This window comes from Anabrus simplex, chromosome X (genome assembly GCF_040414725.1).
Source record: "Anabrus simplex isolate iqAnaSimp1 chromosome X, ASM4041472v1, whole genome shotgun sequence".
Taxonomy (NCBI): Eukaryota; Metazoa; Arthropoda; class Insecta; order Orthoptera; family Tettigoniidae; genus Anabrus; species Anabrus simplex.
In genome coordinates, this window is record NC_090279.1 from 217,485,930 (window position 1) to 217,505,376 (window position 19,447).

The window sequence follows — 19,447 nt, forward strand, 5'->3', positions numbered from 1 at the left end:
CATTAAAAAAAACTATACAAAATGTTCCTCATACAATGCTAAAATAACCCTGAAAGTTTCAAGAAAATCTGTATATGATTAGCACTCCTAGGAAATTTTAGGTCACAATATGGGGGAGAGGAGGAAGTTCATTTTTCTTGCAGCTTATTCTGATTCTAATTTACTCCCTCTTTGCTCTGAAGAAGTGCTCTAATTGATCCTAACATGTTTCATGGACACCAATGTTGGGATCGCCCTCGCACATACAGTGCTCGTCCTCAGCTGTCTGTATCGTCATCTCACAAATTATCCAAATTTATTCCAGTCTCACCTGGATTTTCAATGTCCTCAGAATCATTTTCACTATCAATTTCACTACTAAAGTCATTACCCTCATCAAGAGCTTCTAAAATATGTGAGTCAGTTAGCAATGTTTTTGATTTCGACGCTGCCATGTTCGTTTACTACACTCGCATGACAATGAGATTTGTATGAACATGAAACTTCAACAAATACTACCAAAAACGACAATAGTGGTGATAAGTGTGAACTAGAGACATTTGAGCTGATGTACTACTGAATGTTTTACCAACAGATTAAAGATAAAAATTGCATAATGTTCCATATTGAACTGTATCACAATTAAATTGAAATAAATTAAGTGGTTCAACCTATTCAATGCAAGTAAATAAGAAATGTAGTGTTACATTCTTATTTGGTTAAAAGCGGATTAAAAATACAAGAACAATGCATAGGAAAACAAAGAATTAAAGGATAAGTCTTTCACAAAAGCAGTTCAAGAAGCAATAGAAGACAACAGGGGTTAGCACTGCGCGATTTTAAATCATAAAATCCAGAAGAAGTCGTAGATCAGTCACTTATATGTGGCAAGGTGAAAGTCCCTGAAGAGTAGCACAACACATGCAATGTCCAGCACTGTGCCTTAAAATGTTTACGAGAAGAGGTGAACAGATCATTAAACAAGCTTGCAAACACTGCCAGGCGCGAAGTCACAACACGATTTAATAAAGTTGAAGTCCCAAAATTGTGTAGAAGTCGAAGACAAGTAGCTTAAATAAAGTAAGATGCTAGCTCCTGAAGATCAGCGCAACATACGCAATGTGCGGCACTGTGCTTTTAAATGCCGATGAAACTCAGTGAATAGCTTAAAGAACAGCCTGCAAATGCTTCAGTAGTGAAAATATATAGTACAAGTTAATATAATTGAAGTATATATCAATGTTAATAGGATCTTGTAGATTCTTTAGAGATGCAGAACAGTTGACGTAAAAAACAATTGTGAAGAGAAAAATGTTAAAAAGCGCAATATTGGAAACAAATGAAAAACATATGCATAGCGTGTTATTTCTTGAAGATAAGAATTCGGGTCGTACTTGAGGTAGCGTAAGGTATGAGTTTAAATCTAAATTGTAGGTGGTATTATCGTATACAGTTCAATTCGGAAAATAGGTTTTTCTTTAATTAACCACGAGGAGAGGTGAAAAGATAAGAAAAGATGGGATAAGGTGATAAAGGAGGAGGGTTAGTAGATAAGAGAAGATTAAAAGAGAACTGGAAGTTAAAAGAAGATGGGAAAGGATAGGAAATAAAGGAGGGGTAGTTTAGGGTGGGTTAGGAGGATGTGTTATTGGAGGTAGAAAACGTGGGTAGGAACTGTGCAAGGCATGGAAAATTGAATTCGGGTTTAGAAATTTAGCATTTTTGAGAAGAAGAATTAGGAAGTCGAATAGAATATTGGGTTTTTCAGAAATGTCGTTTAAATTGAAATTAGGGTTGAAGTATTGGTCAAGGTGAATAAAACAATTTTCAATAGTGTTTAGAAGGGGGCCTTTGTTAATGATTTTAAGTATTTTTATATCTTTTTCAATATTGGTGAAATTGTGTTTGGAGTCTTGTATGTGTTGTCCTATAGCAGAGAATCTGTTGTATTTAATGGCGCTGATATGTTCGGAGTATCAGATATTAAAGTTGCGTCCAGTCTGTCCAATGTACGAGGAGCTGAAGTTCTTACATTTGAATCTGTATACTCCAGATTTAGAAAAAAATATTAGATTTATTTAATGATTTAGAGTTGTGTAATATATCAAGATTTCTGTTACTGGTTCTAAAAGATATTTTCATGTTGTGTTTTTTAAGAACGTTGGTGACTTTATAAGCATCTTGAGTGAAAGTTAAAGTGGAAAATGCAGTGGCTTTGGTTTTATGTTTTGCTAACGTGGTTTTGGGACGGTGTTTGAATTTGTTAATAATACGGTTTATGAAAGAGTTGGTAAAGCCATTAAATTTAGTGATATTACGGATCGTGTTCAATTCATTATTTAAACCTTTTTTTAGACATAAGAGTGTTGAAGGCACGGAAAATTAAGCTGTTATAAGTAGCACGTTTATCTGCTTGTGGGTGTGCAGAGTCTTGTCAAATTGTGGTTGCTGAAAATTGTTTTATTCACCTTGAACAATACTTTAACCTTAATTTCAATTTAAACGACATTTCTGAAAAACTCAAAATTCTATTCGACTTCCTCATTCTTATTTTCAAACATGCTAAATTTCTACACTTGAATTCGATTTTCCATGTCTTATACAGTTCCTACCATCCTCCTGCGCCACCTTAAACTACTACTACTCCTTTATTTCCCTGTCCCATCTTTTCCTTTCTTCATTCCATTTCCTGCTATATTAATCATCTCTTATCTAATTCTACTCTATTGCAAAAAAAAAACTATTAACATCTTTGTTTTTTCTCTTTTTCTTTTCCACATTGAACTGTGTATTATATTATCATGACTCATAATATTACAACATTTAAATTTAATTTTATACTTTACGCCACCTCAAGAACTACTTGCGCTCTTATCTTCAGGAAATCACACACTGTTTAAATGCATTTCTCATTTGCTCTAATATTGCGCTATTAAACTTTTTTCTTTTTGCAATTGTTTTTTATATCATCTGTTCTTCATCTCCATCTTCAAGAATCTGACATTTGAGATTCTATAAACATTAATATATATTTCTATCGTCAAATATATTAAACTGTATTGTATTATTTTGCGCCTAGCAAAGTTCCCAGGCCTGATCCTTAAGTTTCATAAACACTTAGAAGCACAGTGCCGGGCAGCACGTATGTTCTGCTGCTCTTCAAGAACTTGCTTCTGGCTTCATCTATGTGATTCATCCTCGACTTCTTCAGGTTTTTGGTGACTTTTCAACACGCAGTGCTAACCCGTAAATTATTATAGTGCTTCACGAACTGCATTTGCTATTGTTTTCCTGAGCATTGTTTTTATATTTTATGTGATCGGCTGATGACCTGCAACAGTGGTCGAAACTGGTACCACATGTAATTAACTAGGAATGTAACATTACATTTCTATTTCTACTTGTATTGAATCGTTTGATCCATTATTTACCTTATTTCAATTAATTGTGACACCAGCAGAATTCGCGGTGTCAACTACGTTCTAGTTTACGTGGCAGTTTATGAATTTCATATTCAGTAATGTCCTGTACTGAAAGTATATAAGACAAAATTCCCTTGAAAAAAGGTAAATATTTAAAATGTCCACCTTAGTTAATACAAGTCTTATATTAAAACTCTTTAAGAGATTATTGTAAAAAAATCAGTAGATATTTTGGTCTTCATTAGGCCTTCTACAGCGACACATACTACAATGAATAGAACAAAACGGTTAAAAAAATCAATGTTATATATATATAAAACTAGCTGTAGTACCCGGCATTGCCTGGATAGTTTCTGAATGTTTACCTTCAAGATTTGTATTACCAGTTAGTTATGTGTGAAGTGAATTTTTATAGAATGACTTGCAGATTGATATGTTATGATCTATTATGTAGTTTTAGAATTATTTAGGTATGCTTGATTTCAAGTTTAGATTATTTAATTGTTGAGTAAAACTTTGTCCTTATGGAAGCTCGAATCGACTAGGAAGTATTTGATCCTGTCAAAAATTAATAAGTAATAACCATATGTATTTGACTATCGCATTATAGATACGATGAACACTAAGAGATAAAAAATCTGGATTGTTACCATTCATCTCAGTGACCCCGAAAACTGTAGATTCGACACTATTTTCGATTATTTTTATATCTCACTCACCTCTCACCCCCACCCCAAAGGGGGCTGAACATGAACTTTAAAAATTTGGTATGTCACTATTCATTTCAGCGATCACGAAAACTATGGATTCAGTACTATTCTAGATTATATATATACCTTACTCCCTCGCCACCTGCCCATAAGGGTGTTAAGGGTGTCTTACCCCCACGCGGTTTGTCTCCTGATACTAAGTCATAAGTGTACCAAATTTGGTTGAAATCGCTCTAGTGGTTTAGGAGGAGATGTAATACATATATGCAAACAAACAATGATATTTCTATATATATATATTAGTTTTATACTTCACCTCCTTTCCATCCCCGTCCAAAGGAGTCCTACGAGTGTCTTACACAACAGTATATTTTTTCCAGATAGTAAGTCATATGCGTACCAATTTTGGTTGGCAGCTATGCCCAAACATACAAGCATAATCTTGCTGCTTTAGAATCCTGGAGCTGACGTTGCCATGATTACTGCAGTTAATTTCTTTTTTCCGATTCCTAGAGCAGGGGTAGTGTGGTGCCAATATCTCTACAACGGTTGGTTTTAGGGCCTTAAAACATGGTTTTCATGCTTACCGAGTTTTGTTCTTTGCATCAAGGGGCTTAAAATGAGCTTTGTCTCGTCCTTGTACGACAAAATCGATATTTCGCCTATATTAGCCTGTTATTTTTATATCTCCCCTGTCACTCCCCATCCCCCACCTCAAACTGTTTTGAAAATAAAATACAGCCCATGTTACTCACTGTCAATGTAGCTTTCTATAGGTGAAGTAATTTTTAAAATCAGTTCAGTAGTTTTTGAGTCTATCCGTTACAAACCAATATACAAATTTTTCCTCTTTATAATACTATATATACAGTATATAAAATACGAGTTTTGTCTGTACATTGCTCTGAATTTTAAAAGGATGGTATTTCTGTATCAGTTTTTTTTTTTTACAAGTTGCTTTACGTCACACCGACCCAGATAGGTCTTATGGCGATGACAGGATAGGAAAGGGCTAGGAGTGGGAAGGAACCACGCATGGCCTTAATTAAGGTACAGTCCCAGCATTTGCCTGGTGTGAAAATAGGAAACCATCTTCAGGGCTGTCGACAGTGGGGTTCAAACCCACTATCTCCCGAATACTGGATACTGAACGTGTGCACAGTAACAAGGAAATGCACTTTTAAATTTTCCCTCATTTCAGTCTCTCTCTCTCTATCTGTGTACGGGCATCACGGGGAATGAACCACTAAAATCTAGGCTACAGCCTACATGATTTTATTCATGCTGAGTGAAATGGTAGTTTAGGGGAAGGCCTAAAATATAATTCTCAAATGTTTATGTTATTAGTGATCCTATTGATAAATACTAAATAACTAAAGTTATATAGAAGTAAATTTTCAATCATTTATGTCTTATACATTTATTCTGTACCGGCTATAATAACAGAGATACAGGGTCTTTATTTAGGCTTGGCAGGGACTTTCTCGCTCGACCTTGGCCGCCAGTGACGGTTCAGTTGCTGGGTACAGCGTGTGCGTATGTACGGCAGAATATGGTGCTCAAAATCATTATCATGCATTTTACTCACCATTTTTACCGTTTATGCTGAAAATGTTCCCCATGCGCTGCCAAACATAATCGACATCTCCTAATGAAGTTTTCAGTTACTCTACCAAGTTCTTCAGCACTGATGGATGCAATAGCAGCTCTTATATTGTCTTTAAGCTTAGTGTGTGCAGGTTGTTCCCATAAACTACATTTTTTACCATTCCCCACAAATAAAAATCACATGCCGTTAAATCTGGGCTACGAGGGGGCCACAAATTTTTACTTTACACGCTTCAGTAAGGAGATAATGACCTTTACATATATTTTTTTTGTTTACTGCACCTGTACATTTGAATCTCTTGGCCAGTTGTTGTATTGTCCGATTGATAGGAATGGCTCCCCTGGAAATTTCGCTCGAAACTTTTGTCTTGTCCTAGCGTACGATTTTCTGCACTTAATGCAAGTATTATGCAGATATACATGTTCACGTAATAAATATTTCACATACATTACAGCACTATACACAATCACAATAAAACACTATACAATACGACATACAGTACGCAGTAGCTTCATTGAACACCCTACTATCTCGGAGCTCATCTCTCAGCAACTGCAGGAAGTGCCAGAAACTGAGCACGCCAGCAGCCGGTAGCGGTCTGTCATCAGCGGCCAAGGTCGAGCTGGAAAGTACTTGCGAAGCATAAATAAAGACCCTGTATTTCTAATTTTTTTATTTTTGTTGCTGAGTCCATATCAACGTCAAGCATTGTTAACATGATAATATTGTTTAATCGTGTTGACTGGCGATGGCTTTTGTCATGATTGTCTTAAAGTGTAAAACTGCATGGTCATCGGTTCGTATCAACAAGGAAAATTGTGAAGATGATTATAAAAAAGAGAAAAAATCGTGAAGGGACGATCGCTTGAAGAATAAGACGAGCGGGAGTCATGAAAGAAGGAAGGACTGCCTGTACATTAGATACTCTAATATCACGGAGTCGGAAGGAAACTAAATGTGAAGGCCTGCGATATCAAAAGTTCATAAAAGCGATCAACAATAACATTACATTGACCATTGTTGTGATGTGATTTGTCCTGGGTAAAGCAGCATGCCTGAATACTGGGAGAAAGTAGCTAGGGAGTTACAGGTACTGCAGCCAGTTATACGAATAAAACTGTTTAGAAAAATAATCAAGAAATGGTTTTGCTGAGTGACTCAACAATTTGGCAGTTTCCACTGTAAGTTAGCATGCACCTCTTTTACGATTCCTCCATTTAACATGTCAACAAGAAATTTTGACTGGAACGTGATAACTTACCAGTCATTAACTACATCCAGAAAATCAGTGTTGTTCTGTGTTAACTCCAAGCACAAGCTTATTTTACATAGCCTAATTATATCCACCATTGTGTGTGTTATTGCATATTATTAATTATTCAGTGAGTTTTCTCTGATTCAGTGTTAAAAGAAAAATCTCAAACAAGACTGTACTACTTTTCTTCAACATTTTAAGAAGATACTAGAGGACCCGTGCAGCATTCGTTATAAACAGGTCAGACAACTCGTCTTGATATGCCTGTTGTAGTCATATTGTTTTGGCTGTTTTTTCAATGGTTTTATGAACATTTCATAAGAAGCGCATTATGATATGACTCATTTCGTAGTTAGAATTCATCCACTCTGACGTAATCATACCGTCTGGTAAAAATCTACGCATATCTTCGCTTTTTAAACATGAAGTTCTTGATGTAAATCTTAGTACTGTATTGTACAATGGTACTTTTAATTGCAGTTATTCTTTACAGAATGGTTGTCTTGTGAGCTCATAGGTTAGTCTCGAAGGAGGATTTCTTGCCAGGCAGCGAACATTTTTAAGATACGTGGCCTTCGCTCTTTCTAGTGAAGCTTGGTTATCCTTTGGTAGGTGTTGCCAGATAATGTCTAAGGCATATGTCACGATGGAGTCTTAGCAGCATGTAAGTTTTCAGGAATGCTCTGCCATCTGTTGAATATATTTGGAACCTGGGAAAGGTTAGAGAACCGAAGTGTATCTAGCAGGGGATAGTATTCTTCCATGATCAGAGGAAGAGTATACTCTCTGAGTTTGACAGGTAGAAATCGAAATGGCTTCATGCAATGACATTACTAAGGATGAAAATCACATACATCAGAATATTAATGAAAGTGTTAGTCACTTAGCCTTCTCCTGCACTTATTGGAGTGATCATTTAATGATTACTCAAAGCTGACTGAGCCTAGAGACCTATCATTGTCCCACGATTCACCGGCTGATAATTCCGGAGAGAATAAAACAAAAATGAAGCAAATCGGTCCAGTAGAACAGACGGACGGACTTGCCAAAGCTGTTTTTAGAAAACTCTTAATATATTCTAAGTGATGATTTCCTAAGAATTTGTTTTTCACGAAAGCAATTATACCATTTTTAAAACATTTCTCACTTCAAGATGAACATTTCCTGATTATTTTTGTTTTTCTCACCAATTTGTTCTATCCATGTGGCTGAAGAGACCTAATGAAGGCTGACACATACAGATTTTTACAATAATCTCTTACAGTGTTTGAATGTATGAATGGACCTTTGACTGGATAGTGTAAGTTTTTACATGTTCAGTTAACTTCTTTCGGTCTATGATAAACAGATTTTGCACAAACAGGGCAAGTCAATAACTATATGCAATCAATGTTTATAATTTATTACAAAAAGAGTACACACTTTTTATTGATATAATTTTTTCAACATAGTCACCCTGCTTTTCAATGCACATGGTCCACCGTTTCACAAGCTTTCTGATACCCTCAGCAAAAAAAAATTTGGTTGCGCAGCAACCTTCACCTGTTGATCGGAACTGAACCGATGGCCTCTTAGAGCATTTTAAAGTGGACCAAATAGATGTAATATGACGGGGCGAGATCAAGACTGTACGCAGGATGCTCCAACACCTCGAATCGCAGCACCTGAAGAGTTTGGGTGGTGTGGGCGGCGGTATGTGGACGTGCATTGTCATGTAACAAAAGAATTCATTCCGACAATCGACCTCTGCGTTTGTTGGGAACTGCAGGTTTCAGCTTGTTTATCAGCATATCACTGTAACGTTCACTGTTTCCTCCTTTTCCTGGTAATGTTCCAGGATTGGTCCTTGAGAGTCCCAAAACACTGTGAGCATCACTTTTCCTGCAGAAGGTTGATTCTTGAATTTCTTTTTGACTGGGGATCTGGGATGCTTCCATCCATGTTCTGACGTTTGATCTCTGATTCGAAGTGGTGAACCCATGTTTCATCTCAAGTGATGATACATTTCAGAAACACTTCACCTTTGTTAGCATGACGGTCCAGTAAGTGCTGACAGATTCTCACACGATTGTGCTTCTGCTCTTCATTGAATTGTTTTGGAGCCCATCTCGAACAGACTTTGTGAAAGTTAAGCCTATTATGCATAACCATGGCTAATGTCCATACGGTTTGCCAAGTCATCAACAGTCACTCATTTCTTATTCAGGATCATATCATGCACTTGTTAATTATTGGCATCAGTTACGGCTGCCCGGATCTTTCTTCATCCTTCACGCTCATACGACCCCTTTTGAACTGTTCATTCCCCTGGTAAACACTTCGCTGTGGTGAAACATTGTCCCCACATTGCGCTGAAAGTCTACTATAAATTTCCGCTCCTGGTACACCCTCAGATCACAAAAAACGGATTACGGAATGCTGCCCTTCCTTGGTGCAAACAGTGGCGTGGCCATCTTTACATCGCAACAGCGTAAGCTGTACTGACCTGATAACGCTGAAACCTACCACAAGGGTGCCGTCTAGATCCTGGTGAGCACACACGCCATAGAGCCAACCTGAAGACAATTAGAGCAAAATTGCAAATACTTATTGACTTGCTACATAATCCAAAGTTAACTAAAGTGCTAGAATTTCAACAGTACTATACGTTTTAAAGCTCTTGTTTCATAAAACAGTTCAATTATATAACGTACCAGCTACGTTTTCGGGGGGAAAGAGATAAAAATGTCACTCAAGTCACTGTACTGTGCACTATTCAATGTTTATATCTAGAGTAATAGTACAAGAACGCAGTATTTTTGCACCATATCTTGTTCCTCGCACCCTAATAAATATATCTAATTGCCTTTAAGATGGTTCGTGTTTGTGGGTTACTGTAGTCACGTCCTAGTTCGTGAACCATGGGCAACGGCTGAGTGGCCTAGTAAGTGGTCCTGAGAGTCGCGATACCAGTTGCTATGGAATGGGAGTGGGCATCTCGGACATATTCTGAGTCATGGCCCTCCTTGTGCTCAGGCGGCTAGGACTATACAATTCACCGGTGGTCCATAACCCGTTAGAGGAGAGATCCTCACTTGGACTATGTGCAAGTAGGGTAGCATCCTGCTTCATGAATTTACCGAGCTCAGAACATTTTAAGCAAGTCTCGGACCTATGGGAGTAATGGAATCCCACTCCCATTTGACAGGCGAGGGACTCCTTGGAAACAACTTGTCGAACGAAATGGAATTGGATGGGGAGCTATCAATATTAATGGGGCTTATGTAAGAAAGAAGGCAGAACTGGCTGAGTCAGCAAAGAGGATGCATCTGGATGTGCTAGGAGTAAGTGATATTCGGGTAAGGCGAGATAATGAGGAAGAGATAGATTATAAAGTGTGCTTGACGGCTGTTAGAAAGGGAAGGGCAGAGTCTGGGGTAGGGCTCTTTATAAGGAATACCATTACACGCAACATAGTTTCTGTTAGGCACGTAAATGAGCGAATGATGTGGGTAGATTTGTCAGATGGAGGAATTATGACAAGAATTGTGTCCGTGTATTCACCATGTATGCCTTTGCTGGCAGGACCTAGCATTTACAGTGCACTATGTCTTCTGGTACAGGCTAGAGCAATTTTGTTACTTTCATAGATCTGTCTCTGTCTTATCCTTGGCTTTGACAATATGAAAGTGACTGAGATATGAGCGATGCTAGTAATGCCAATCCTTATGCAGCCAGTCCCTGCTATGAATGGTGTGAAAATGTTGCTCCTAGGGTCAGTTGGTGTAGGCATTTCAGTGGGCTTGGCAGACTGATATGTAATAGCAACTCTGGCTTGGTGAGGAAAGCAACGGAAAACTACCTCACTCCTCATTCCCCTAGTACGCCTCTTCAGTGATGCCTAGGCCATCTATGACAAATGATGGCACAGCTGTTGAGGATTCCACCAACGGAATCGCTGACGGACTGAACATACATACATTCACCATGTGAGGGTGCAGATGAGGATGAAGTTGACAAGTTTTATGAAGCATTGAGTGACATCGTGGTCAGGGTCAACAGCAAGGACAGAATAGTGCTAACGGGCGATTTCAATGCGAGAGTTGGGAATAGAACTGAAGGATACGAAAGGGTGATTGGTAAATGTGGGGAAGATATGGAAGCTAAAGGGAATGGGAAATGTTTGCTGCACTTCTGTGCTAGTATGGGTTTAGCTATTACGAATACATTCTCTAAGCATAAGGCTAGTCACCGCTACACATGGGAGGCTAGGTGTACCAGATCCATAATAGACTATATCTTAACAGACTTTGAATTCAGGAAATCTGTTACGAATGTACGAGTTTTTCGCGGATTTTTCGATGATACAGACCACTATCTGATCTGTAGTGAACTAAGTATCTCTAGGCCTAGGGTAGAGCAAGTGAAATCTGTCTGCAAATGAATAAGGGTAGAAAATCTCCAGGACGAGGAAATTAGACAGAAGTACATGGATATGATTAATGAGAAGTTTCGAACAGTAGACAGTAAGCAGGTTCAGGACATAGAAAGAGAATGGGTGGCATACAGGGATGCAAAAGTAGAAACAGCAAGGGAATGCCTAGGAACAACTGTGTGTAAAGATGGGAAAAGGCAAACATCTTGGTGGAATGATGAAGTGAGAGCAGCTTGTAAACGTAAAAAGAAGGCTTATCAGAAATGGCTCCAAACAAGGGCTGAGGCAGACAGGGATTTGTACGTAGATGAAAGAAACAGAGCAAAACAAATAGTTGTTGAATCCAAACAGAAGTCATGGGAAGATTTTGGTAATAACCTGGAAAGGCTAGGTCAAGCAGCAGGGAAACCTTTCTGGACAGTAATAAAGAATCTTAGGAAGGGAGGGAAAAAGGAAATGAACAGTGTTTTGAGTAATTCAGGTGAACTCATAATAGATCCCAGGGAATCACTGGAGAAGTGGAGGGAATATTTTGAAAATCTTCTCAATGTAAAAGGAAATCATCCTGGTGGTGTTGCAAACAGCCAAGCTCATGGGGAGGAGGAAAATGATGTTGGTGAAATTATGCTTGAGGAAGTGAAAAGGATGGTAAATAAACTCCATTGTCATAAGGCAGCAGGAATAGATGAAATTAGACCTGAAATGGTGAAGTACAGTGGGAAGGCTGGGATGAAATGGCTTCATAGAGTAGTAAAATTAGCGTGGAGTGTTGGTAAGGTACCTTCAGATTGGACAAAAGCAGTAATTGCACCTATCTATAAGCAGGGGAACAGGAAGGATTGCAACAACTATCGAGGTATCTCATTGATTAGTATACCAGGCACCGAGCTCGATAGCTGCAGTCGCTTAAGTGCGGCCATTATCCAGTATTCGGGAGATAGTAGGTTCGAACCCCACTGTCGGCAGCCCTGAAAATGGTTTTCCGTGGTTTCCCATTTTCACACCAGGCAAATGCTGGGGCTGTACCTTAATTAAGGCCACGACCGCTTCCTTCCCACTCCTAGCCCTTTCCTGTCCCATCGTCGCAGTAAGACCTATCTGTGTCGGTGCGACGTAAAACAACTAGCAAAAAGAAAAGTATACCAGGCAAAGTATTCACTGGCATCTTGGAAGGGAGGGTGCGATCAGTCGTTGAGAGGAAGTTGGATGAAAACCAGTGTGGTTTCAGACCGCAGAGAGGCTGTCAGAATCAGATTTTCAGTATGCGCCAGGTAACTGAAAAATGCTACGAGAGGAATAGGCAGTTCTGTTTATGTTTCGTAGATCTAGAGAAAGCATATGACAGGGTACCGAGGGAAGAGATGTTCACTATACTGGGGGACTATGGGATTAAAGGTAGATTATTAAAATCAATCAAAGGTATTTATGTTGACAATTGGGCTTCAGTGAGAATTGATGGTAGAATGAGTTCTTGGTTCAGACCCGGCTGTAATCTTTCACCTTTGCTGTTCGTAGTTTACATGGATCATCTGCTGGAAGGTATACAATGGCAGCGGGGGATTCAGTTAGGTGGAAATGTAGTAAGCAGTTTGGCCTATGCTGACGACTTGGTCTTAATGGCAAACTGTGCTGAAAGCCTACAGTCTAATATCTTGGAACTTGAAAATAGGTGCTATGAGTATGGTATGAAAATTAGCCTCTCGAAGACTAAATTGATGTCAGTAGGTAAGAAATTCAACAGAATTGAAAGTGGGATTGGTGATACAAAGCTAGAACAGGTCGATAATTTCAAGTATTTAGGTTGTGTGTTCTCCCAGGATGGTAATATAGTGAGATTGAATCAAGGTGTAGTAAAGCTAATGCAGTGAGCTCGCAGTTGCGATCAGCAGTATTCTGTAAGAAGGAAGTCAGCTCCCAGACGAAACTATCTTTACATCGGTCTGTTTTCAGACCAACTTTGCTTTACGGGAGCGAAAGCTGGGTGGACTCAGGCTATCTTATTCATAAGTTAGAAGTAACAGACATGAAAGTAGCAAGAATGATTGCTGGTACAAACAGGTGGCAACAATGGCAGGACGGTACTCGGAATGAGGAGATAGAAGCTAATTTAGGAATGAATTCGATGGATGAAGTTGTACGCGTAAACCGGCTTCAGTGGTGGGGTCACGTGAGGCGAATGGAGGAGGATAGGTTACCTAAGAGAATAATGGACTCTGCTATGCAGGGTAAGAGAAGTAGAGGGAGACCAAGACGACGATGGTTAGACTCAGTTTCTAACGATTTAGAGATAAGAGGTATAGAACTAAATGAGGCCACAACACTATTTGCGAATCGATTGTGGCGACGTTTAGTAAATTCTCAGAGGCTTGCAGACTGAACGCTGAAAGGCATACCAGTCTATAATGATAATGTACGTATATGTATGCCTTTAAGAGCACCTAAAAGTGAATTGGATGGTCCACTTCATTACCGCAACCACCCTTTCCTCGGTCAGCATACCATCAGTGAGGCACACCGTACAGGGTTTTCTGCACATGAAAACTCAGGTAGATGAAGATGAACATTGCTACCCTTTAGTAGCCTAGCAATGATAACAAATATGTAGTTAGATGGAGTCCTTTCAACTTAAAATAAGGTAATTTCATCTCTGACTAGTATAATGAAAATGTTGGGGTTGTATGTTAATTGGTGTTGGTATCATGAGACATCAAACACCTCTGAGAAAGCTCCTTCACATACAAGTTTTCTTCTTTTGCTATGACTCTTCCCATATTCTGTTAGGGTAGAAGGTGTGTTGTGCCACATGTGGCAGTCACCCAGTTTTTTCTTTTTTGTTAGTGGCTGTAAGTCGCACCGACACAGGTAGGTCTTATGGCGACGAGGGGATAGGGAAGGCCTAGGAGATGGAAGGAAGCGGTCGTGGCCTTAATTAAGGTACAGCCCCAGCATTTGCCTGGTGTGAAAATGGGAAACCACGGAAAACCATCTTCAGGGCTGCCGACAGTGGGATTCGAACCCACTATCTCCTGGATGCAAGCTCACAGCCGCGCGCCCCTGACCGCACGGCCACCCAGTTTTATGGAGAGATACCCTTCCTACCACCACTTCTACATAGAGGGATGTATTGATTATTCCGCGTTTTGGTGGAGGATGGTAGTGTGTATCGAAACACCCAGTCCCCAAACCAAAGGACTTATCCAGAAGCGGCTAAAATCCCCGACCCGGTCGGGATTTGAACCAGATACCCTCTAAACCGAAGGCCGCCACTCTACCTAGTGATGGCCATTTAGCCAAAGAGGCAGACTTCTTTCACATACCAGTACCTACACTCAATTATATGTCTCTCTCGCATTTAAGCCAAAGAAAAACACAAGAGGCCAATCTACGCCACGCCACTGAAATCGCGCTAAGGGTAAATAATCGACTGTTGAAACTTTACTTATAGAAGCTCTGCAATATATTCATTAATGTGTGTGGAAATAGATAACTTAACTTAGCTCGAAAAAATAATTTCGCATAGAAATTACCGTTTTTCTTATCTTCTTCAGTAGTGATCTTAATGTCAGACTCAGGATGGCTTACTTCGTCACTTTTACTTGTTTCCATCGTGCAGTTTTAACTTGTACGTGAATTCAGATCACGATGCTGCTTTCTTGTCGATCTTGACACGCCTAACCAAATGTAACACAACATAACCTCATTCGAAAATCAGAACAAGGAGTATAGTAAGAAAGTCATTGTTTGGTAAATACTGTGAAACAATCTCTGGTGTATTTATACGATGTGCATCGCTTAGCTTCCATTGATGTACTTATATATTTTTACTTTTACACAATGTGACAAAACTTCACTTCGAACAAACGCCCATAATACAAAATTGCCCAAAGAGAATGTGCGTTTGCCCATAACAGGAAATTTCGTCAAATAAACCAAAGAGAATAAACTGAAACAATTGTCACATTTAAACTGCCACTTCCTATGTTACGTGGTCATGCAGCATACTGAAGCTGTAAAATAATCAGCTCCTCAATCATTATCTGTTAAGATACACCCCTTCAGAAATGTAAAGAAAATTTTTACATTAAAAAGTTCAACTGTCAATCTTCAAAATATGTAAAATGATGAGTCATCATATCTGAGGATTAGGCGTTGAATTTGATATTCTTTTCTACGTAAAAGCTTACGCAAAAATAATTGTTGAACTTTTATCTCATTTTCACTTTCGCAACGCTGATTCATTATACTGAAGTTAACGACATTTCACAATGTCATCAATTCTGTTCACGTAGTTGATGTGTCAACATGGTTGCCTGTAAGTCACCTATATTTTTGCTTTGTCAACTTTTTGTTGCATAGGAAATGCTGGCTTGTTGCAAATACCATAGATTTTTTCACAGTAGAATATCTAGTATAAGCGTAATAACAAAATTTTATACAAATGTACAAATGAAGAATTTTTATACTGTTAAAGCCGATGGTAAATTCAATATGAAAGCTTCTAACTTCTGTATCCATATTCATCTTGTTATCTCATAAAATTTATCATTTTAATCCACCTGTCATGATGTAATCTCTTCACTGTCACGTGTGGTATACTTTTGCCTTCGTAACTGGAGAAATAACCTGAAGGAAAAGTGAACATTTCAATGGCTTTTTGTAATAAGAATTTCTTTTTGACAGCTGCCTTAAGTCCTGAAACTCTCCAAAAATTCCGCAACAGTTTCTATGCTGATCCAAAAAATATCTTGGCCCAGAATGTATGTACCCGTGTTGACCCTCTTGAAGTGTGCCTTTCGCGGAGACATCTCGAAGAAACACAACATGTCTTCACCCATAAGGTATGGATTGTTATTTGTTGGTTATCTTGTATAGGTAATTTACTGGTGTCATTTGTTTTTCATAGTATTCCGAAACTTACTTACAGCACAACTCTAAGATAGAAAATTCAACTGTAGGGAAAGAAATTGGTAACTGCATAATCTAAAGAGGTTAGGTTAAGGATGAATATGAGAAACTGAACTTGGTTGGAATTATATTTTTAAAATATTTCAGAATCTTCTTGAAGGGGTTAACTGTATTTCAAGCAGTTTTTTTTTTTTCTTCCGTTCTTTCTTTAACCAGTTCTTCAATTTCTGTAAAATTTAACTGTGAAGTCTTGTCACATACTGCATAGGCTGTGTTGAATCTCAATCCAAATAGGATTGAATTTGTCAAAACAATACATTTTTATTTAATTTGGCTACTATTTAAGATATTACTGTAGAAACATTTATATCAGTACTACGTCTGTTATCAGCCCACAGGCTGGATGGATTCTCAAATCACCACTAGGGCTGCCAACTCTGAAATACATAGTTACTGTCTCCTGACAAATTTCCTATGATACTATGGTCATAGTTAGGTTGGTGGGTACACAGTGTTTGAAGTAAATGAAAAAAAAAAAGTTTAATTCACTAAACAGAAGTATTTCCTAGGGATCAGTATCAACTTGTACAGGCAGGCCCACGTGATGAAAGAAATGAGAAACTACTCAGTATTCAAAATGTTAATACTAGGACTACTTCCATTAACTCTTATTAGTTGTTGACTCATTCACAAAAGAATGCAGTTATTAGGTAAACAATGAATATTTTCAAATTGGGTCTTTTATGTGCTATGCATGTTCCAGCAGGAAATAGGAACTCTCTAGAGTAAATAATGGCGATTTTTTTGACATTAACAATGATTATTGTTTGTACCAGTAAGTGGGATCGTGAACTGTAATTTATTATCTAAAGAGCAATAATACCGAAAGGACAGTGACGTTGGGCTCTTTGTTATACACGCACAAGAAGTTAGAACTAGTGATGGGACTATCGAATGAAAACTACCGAATTATTCGATAGTCGTCAACTACCGTTACAACCGATTGTTTCCATTTGCATTCGGTTTTTCATTCGGTTCGCAAATTCCAATTGTTTCCACTAGTCAGCGCGGAAATCGGCCTCCTCTTTTGTTATGGAGTGAAGTCAGAGTCATTTATTATAAATGAATAGGCCTAGATATGACTCAAAGTTGTATAATGATAAATGCAATCTTATTATTGTGCACTTTATCGATAGGTAATCATGTTATAGTTTTTATAAATACTTCCCTGCTGTATTCACATTACCGGTACTTTAATATCGTGTGTCATTACAATAAGTTGTAAACCTAACCTTCATCTGAAATTACCTAACATTTGTTAATTTTATGAACAGTTGATCTTACATTAATTAACTTGTGGTTAGGGACACAGAAATGCATTTTATTTAAAATGAATCATAATGAAGACAATTGCTTTAATCGGGACATTTTATCTTATTTCATAGACCAACGCATTTCACTTCACTCGAACATTGTGAAACGTTTGTTACCAGTCTCAGTATTTCCGCTTATATCATTACCAACAAAAGAAACACGCTATAAAAATCGGTAGTGAAATAGAACAATCCACATTTCGGCAGTTACTAGCAAATGACTTATTACTAGTTACTAGTACTACCGAGTACAAAACGTATATTATTACTTTATAACCGATTTCAAACTGAATGAAAACTATCGAATGTTTTTATTCGATAAACACGCTTCACAATTGGTAGTCTACCGATAGTTTAAAACAGGGTCAGCCAACTGGCTGGCGTGTGGTGTAAGAGGGCCTGTGTGACGTCGGAGAGCACATGTGACGTATGAGCGCAGAAGGTGGGGAGACGCTGTCGTAGAGTGAGACGAAGAGACAGCCTCGCTTTGTAGTAAACACGTGCAGTGTCATACGTAGTGGTACTGGTACAGTGTGGTACATAAGTATGGACGAACCGGGCACATCACGGTGCGACAAGCTACCTAAACCTCCGATCTTTTTATCTTTATGGGAAGATCTATATTTATTTGTTGAAAATGATAGGAATGCTACAGCTAAAAGTTTAGTTTGTATATGTGGAAATAAAGTTGCTTTATAACTCTTATGCTACTTCATAACAAAATTACGTTACAATAAAATCTGTAGAGAGAAATATGTACAACACATACTGCATTGTACCTGCAGCCCTTGGGCCTCCCCCTACGATTGACGTGTTTCCCCTCGCCCCTCTAGCCTTCACTTATCAGTTACAGTACTAAGTACTCCGTTTCGCTGCCCGAGCAGAGTGTGTGACGTGTTACCTGACATCACACGTACACGCAGTTGGCTGACCCTGGTTTAAAACATTTGATATTCCCATCACTAGTTAGAATACCAAAGCTATTGTACACAATAATAATAATAATAATAATAATAATAATAATAAGTGCACACAATATGCATGATGTTTTTTTAGCATAGTCGCACAATGATTTTGATCTCTTTTTGCACAGGAATCACACGGTTCAGGGAATCTCTCTCTTTTTTTTTTTTCTTTCTTTTTTTTTATGCTATTTGCTTTACGTCGCACCGACACAGAGGGGTCTTATGATGACGATGGGATAGGAAAGGCCTAGGAATGGGAAGGAAGCAGCTGTGTCCTTAATTAAAGTACAGCCCCAGCATTTGCCTGGTGTGAAAATGGGAGACCACGGAAAACCATCTTCAGGGCTGCCAAGAGTGCGGTTTGAACCCACTATCTCTCGGATGCAAGCTCACAGCTGCACGCCCTAACCGCACGGCCAACTCGCCTGGTATGGAATCTCTTATTGATGCAGACTGCGTGATGGAAACCATGACATGCAAACCTGCTGACAACTCGTCTCAACTCGTAGTCTGACAGGGTCCAGTCCCTTTTCTTCATCGCGTCAGTCGTGGAAAATTCCCACCAAATATCAGTTCTTTTTTTGTTCTCGTCTTCTTAATGTTTGCTAAAAGACGTCCAGTGAAGGTGGAAGGATTTTATTTCTGATCTCTTGTATTAGATAGTCTTCTTTTGTTAGTACATATACAAGTCTTGATCGGGTGAATTTTGATACACCAAGTGTTTTCTTGGGGAATGATGCCTTCACTTTCTCTAGGGTTTCTTGGTCACTTATTTTTCAATGGTCCCATGTAAGTTCCATTCCATATGTTATAGC

At 38.5% G+C, this 19,447-nt stretch overlaps 2 protein-coding genes across 4 annotated transcripts in view; one reads left to right on the forward strand and one right to left on the reverse strand.

Moving 5' to 3' along the window:
* PIG-S (phosphatidylinositol glycan anchor biosynthesis class S) overlaps window positions 1-15,280 on the reverse strand; it is a 52,327-nt gene extending 37,047 nt beyond the window's left edge. The window contains exon 1 of the mRNA XM_067159052.2: window positions 14,917-15,280. Within this exon, the coding sequence (XP_067015153.2) occupies window positions 14,917-14,995 (79 nt within the window). The 5' untranslated portion in view covers window positions 14,996-15,280. The remainder of the gene's footprint in view (window positions 1-14,916) is intronic.
* Window positions 15,281-15,598: 318 nt separating this feature from the next.
* The window catches only part of LOC136886321 (bleomycin hydrolase), a 63,677-nt gene continuing 59,828 nt past the window's right edge, over window positions 15,599-19,447 (forward strand). The window contains exons 1-2 of one of the 3 annotated variants that reach the window (XM_067159055.2): window positions 15,599-15,701; window positions 16,070-16,227. In XM_067159055.2, the coding sequence (XP_067015156.2) occupies window positions 15,692-15,701; window positions 16,070-16,227 (168 nt within the window). In that variant the 5' untranslated portion in view covers window positions 15,599-15,691. Of the gene's footprint in view, window positions 15,702-15,730; window positions 15,867-15,966; window positions 16,228-19,447 lie in introns of those variants that run through there. The other 2 variants (XM_067159053.2, XM_067159054.2) reach the window with 2 other exon arrangements.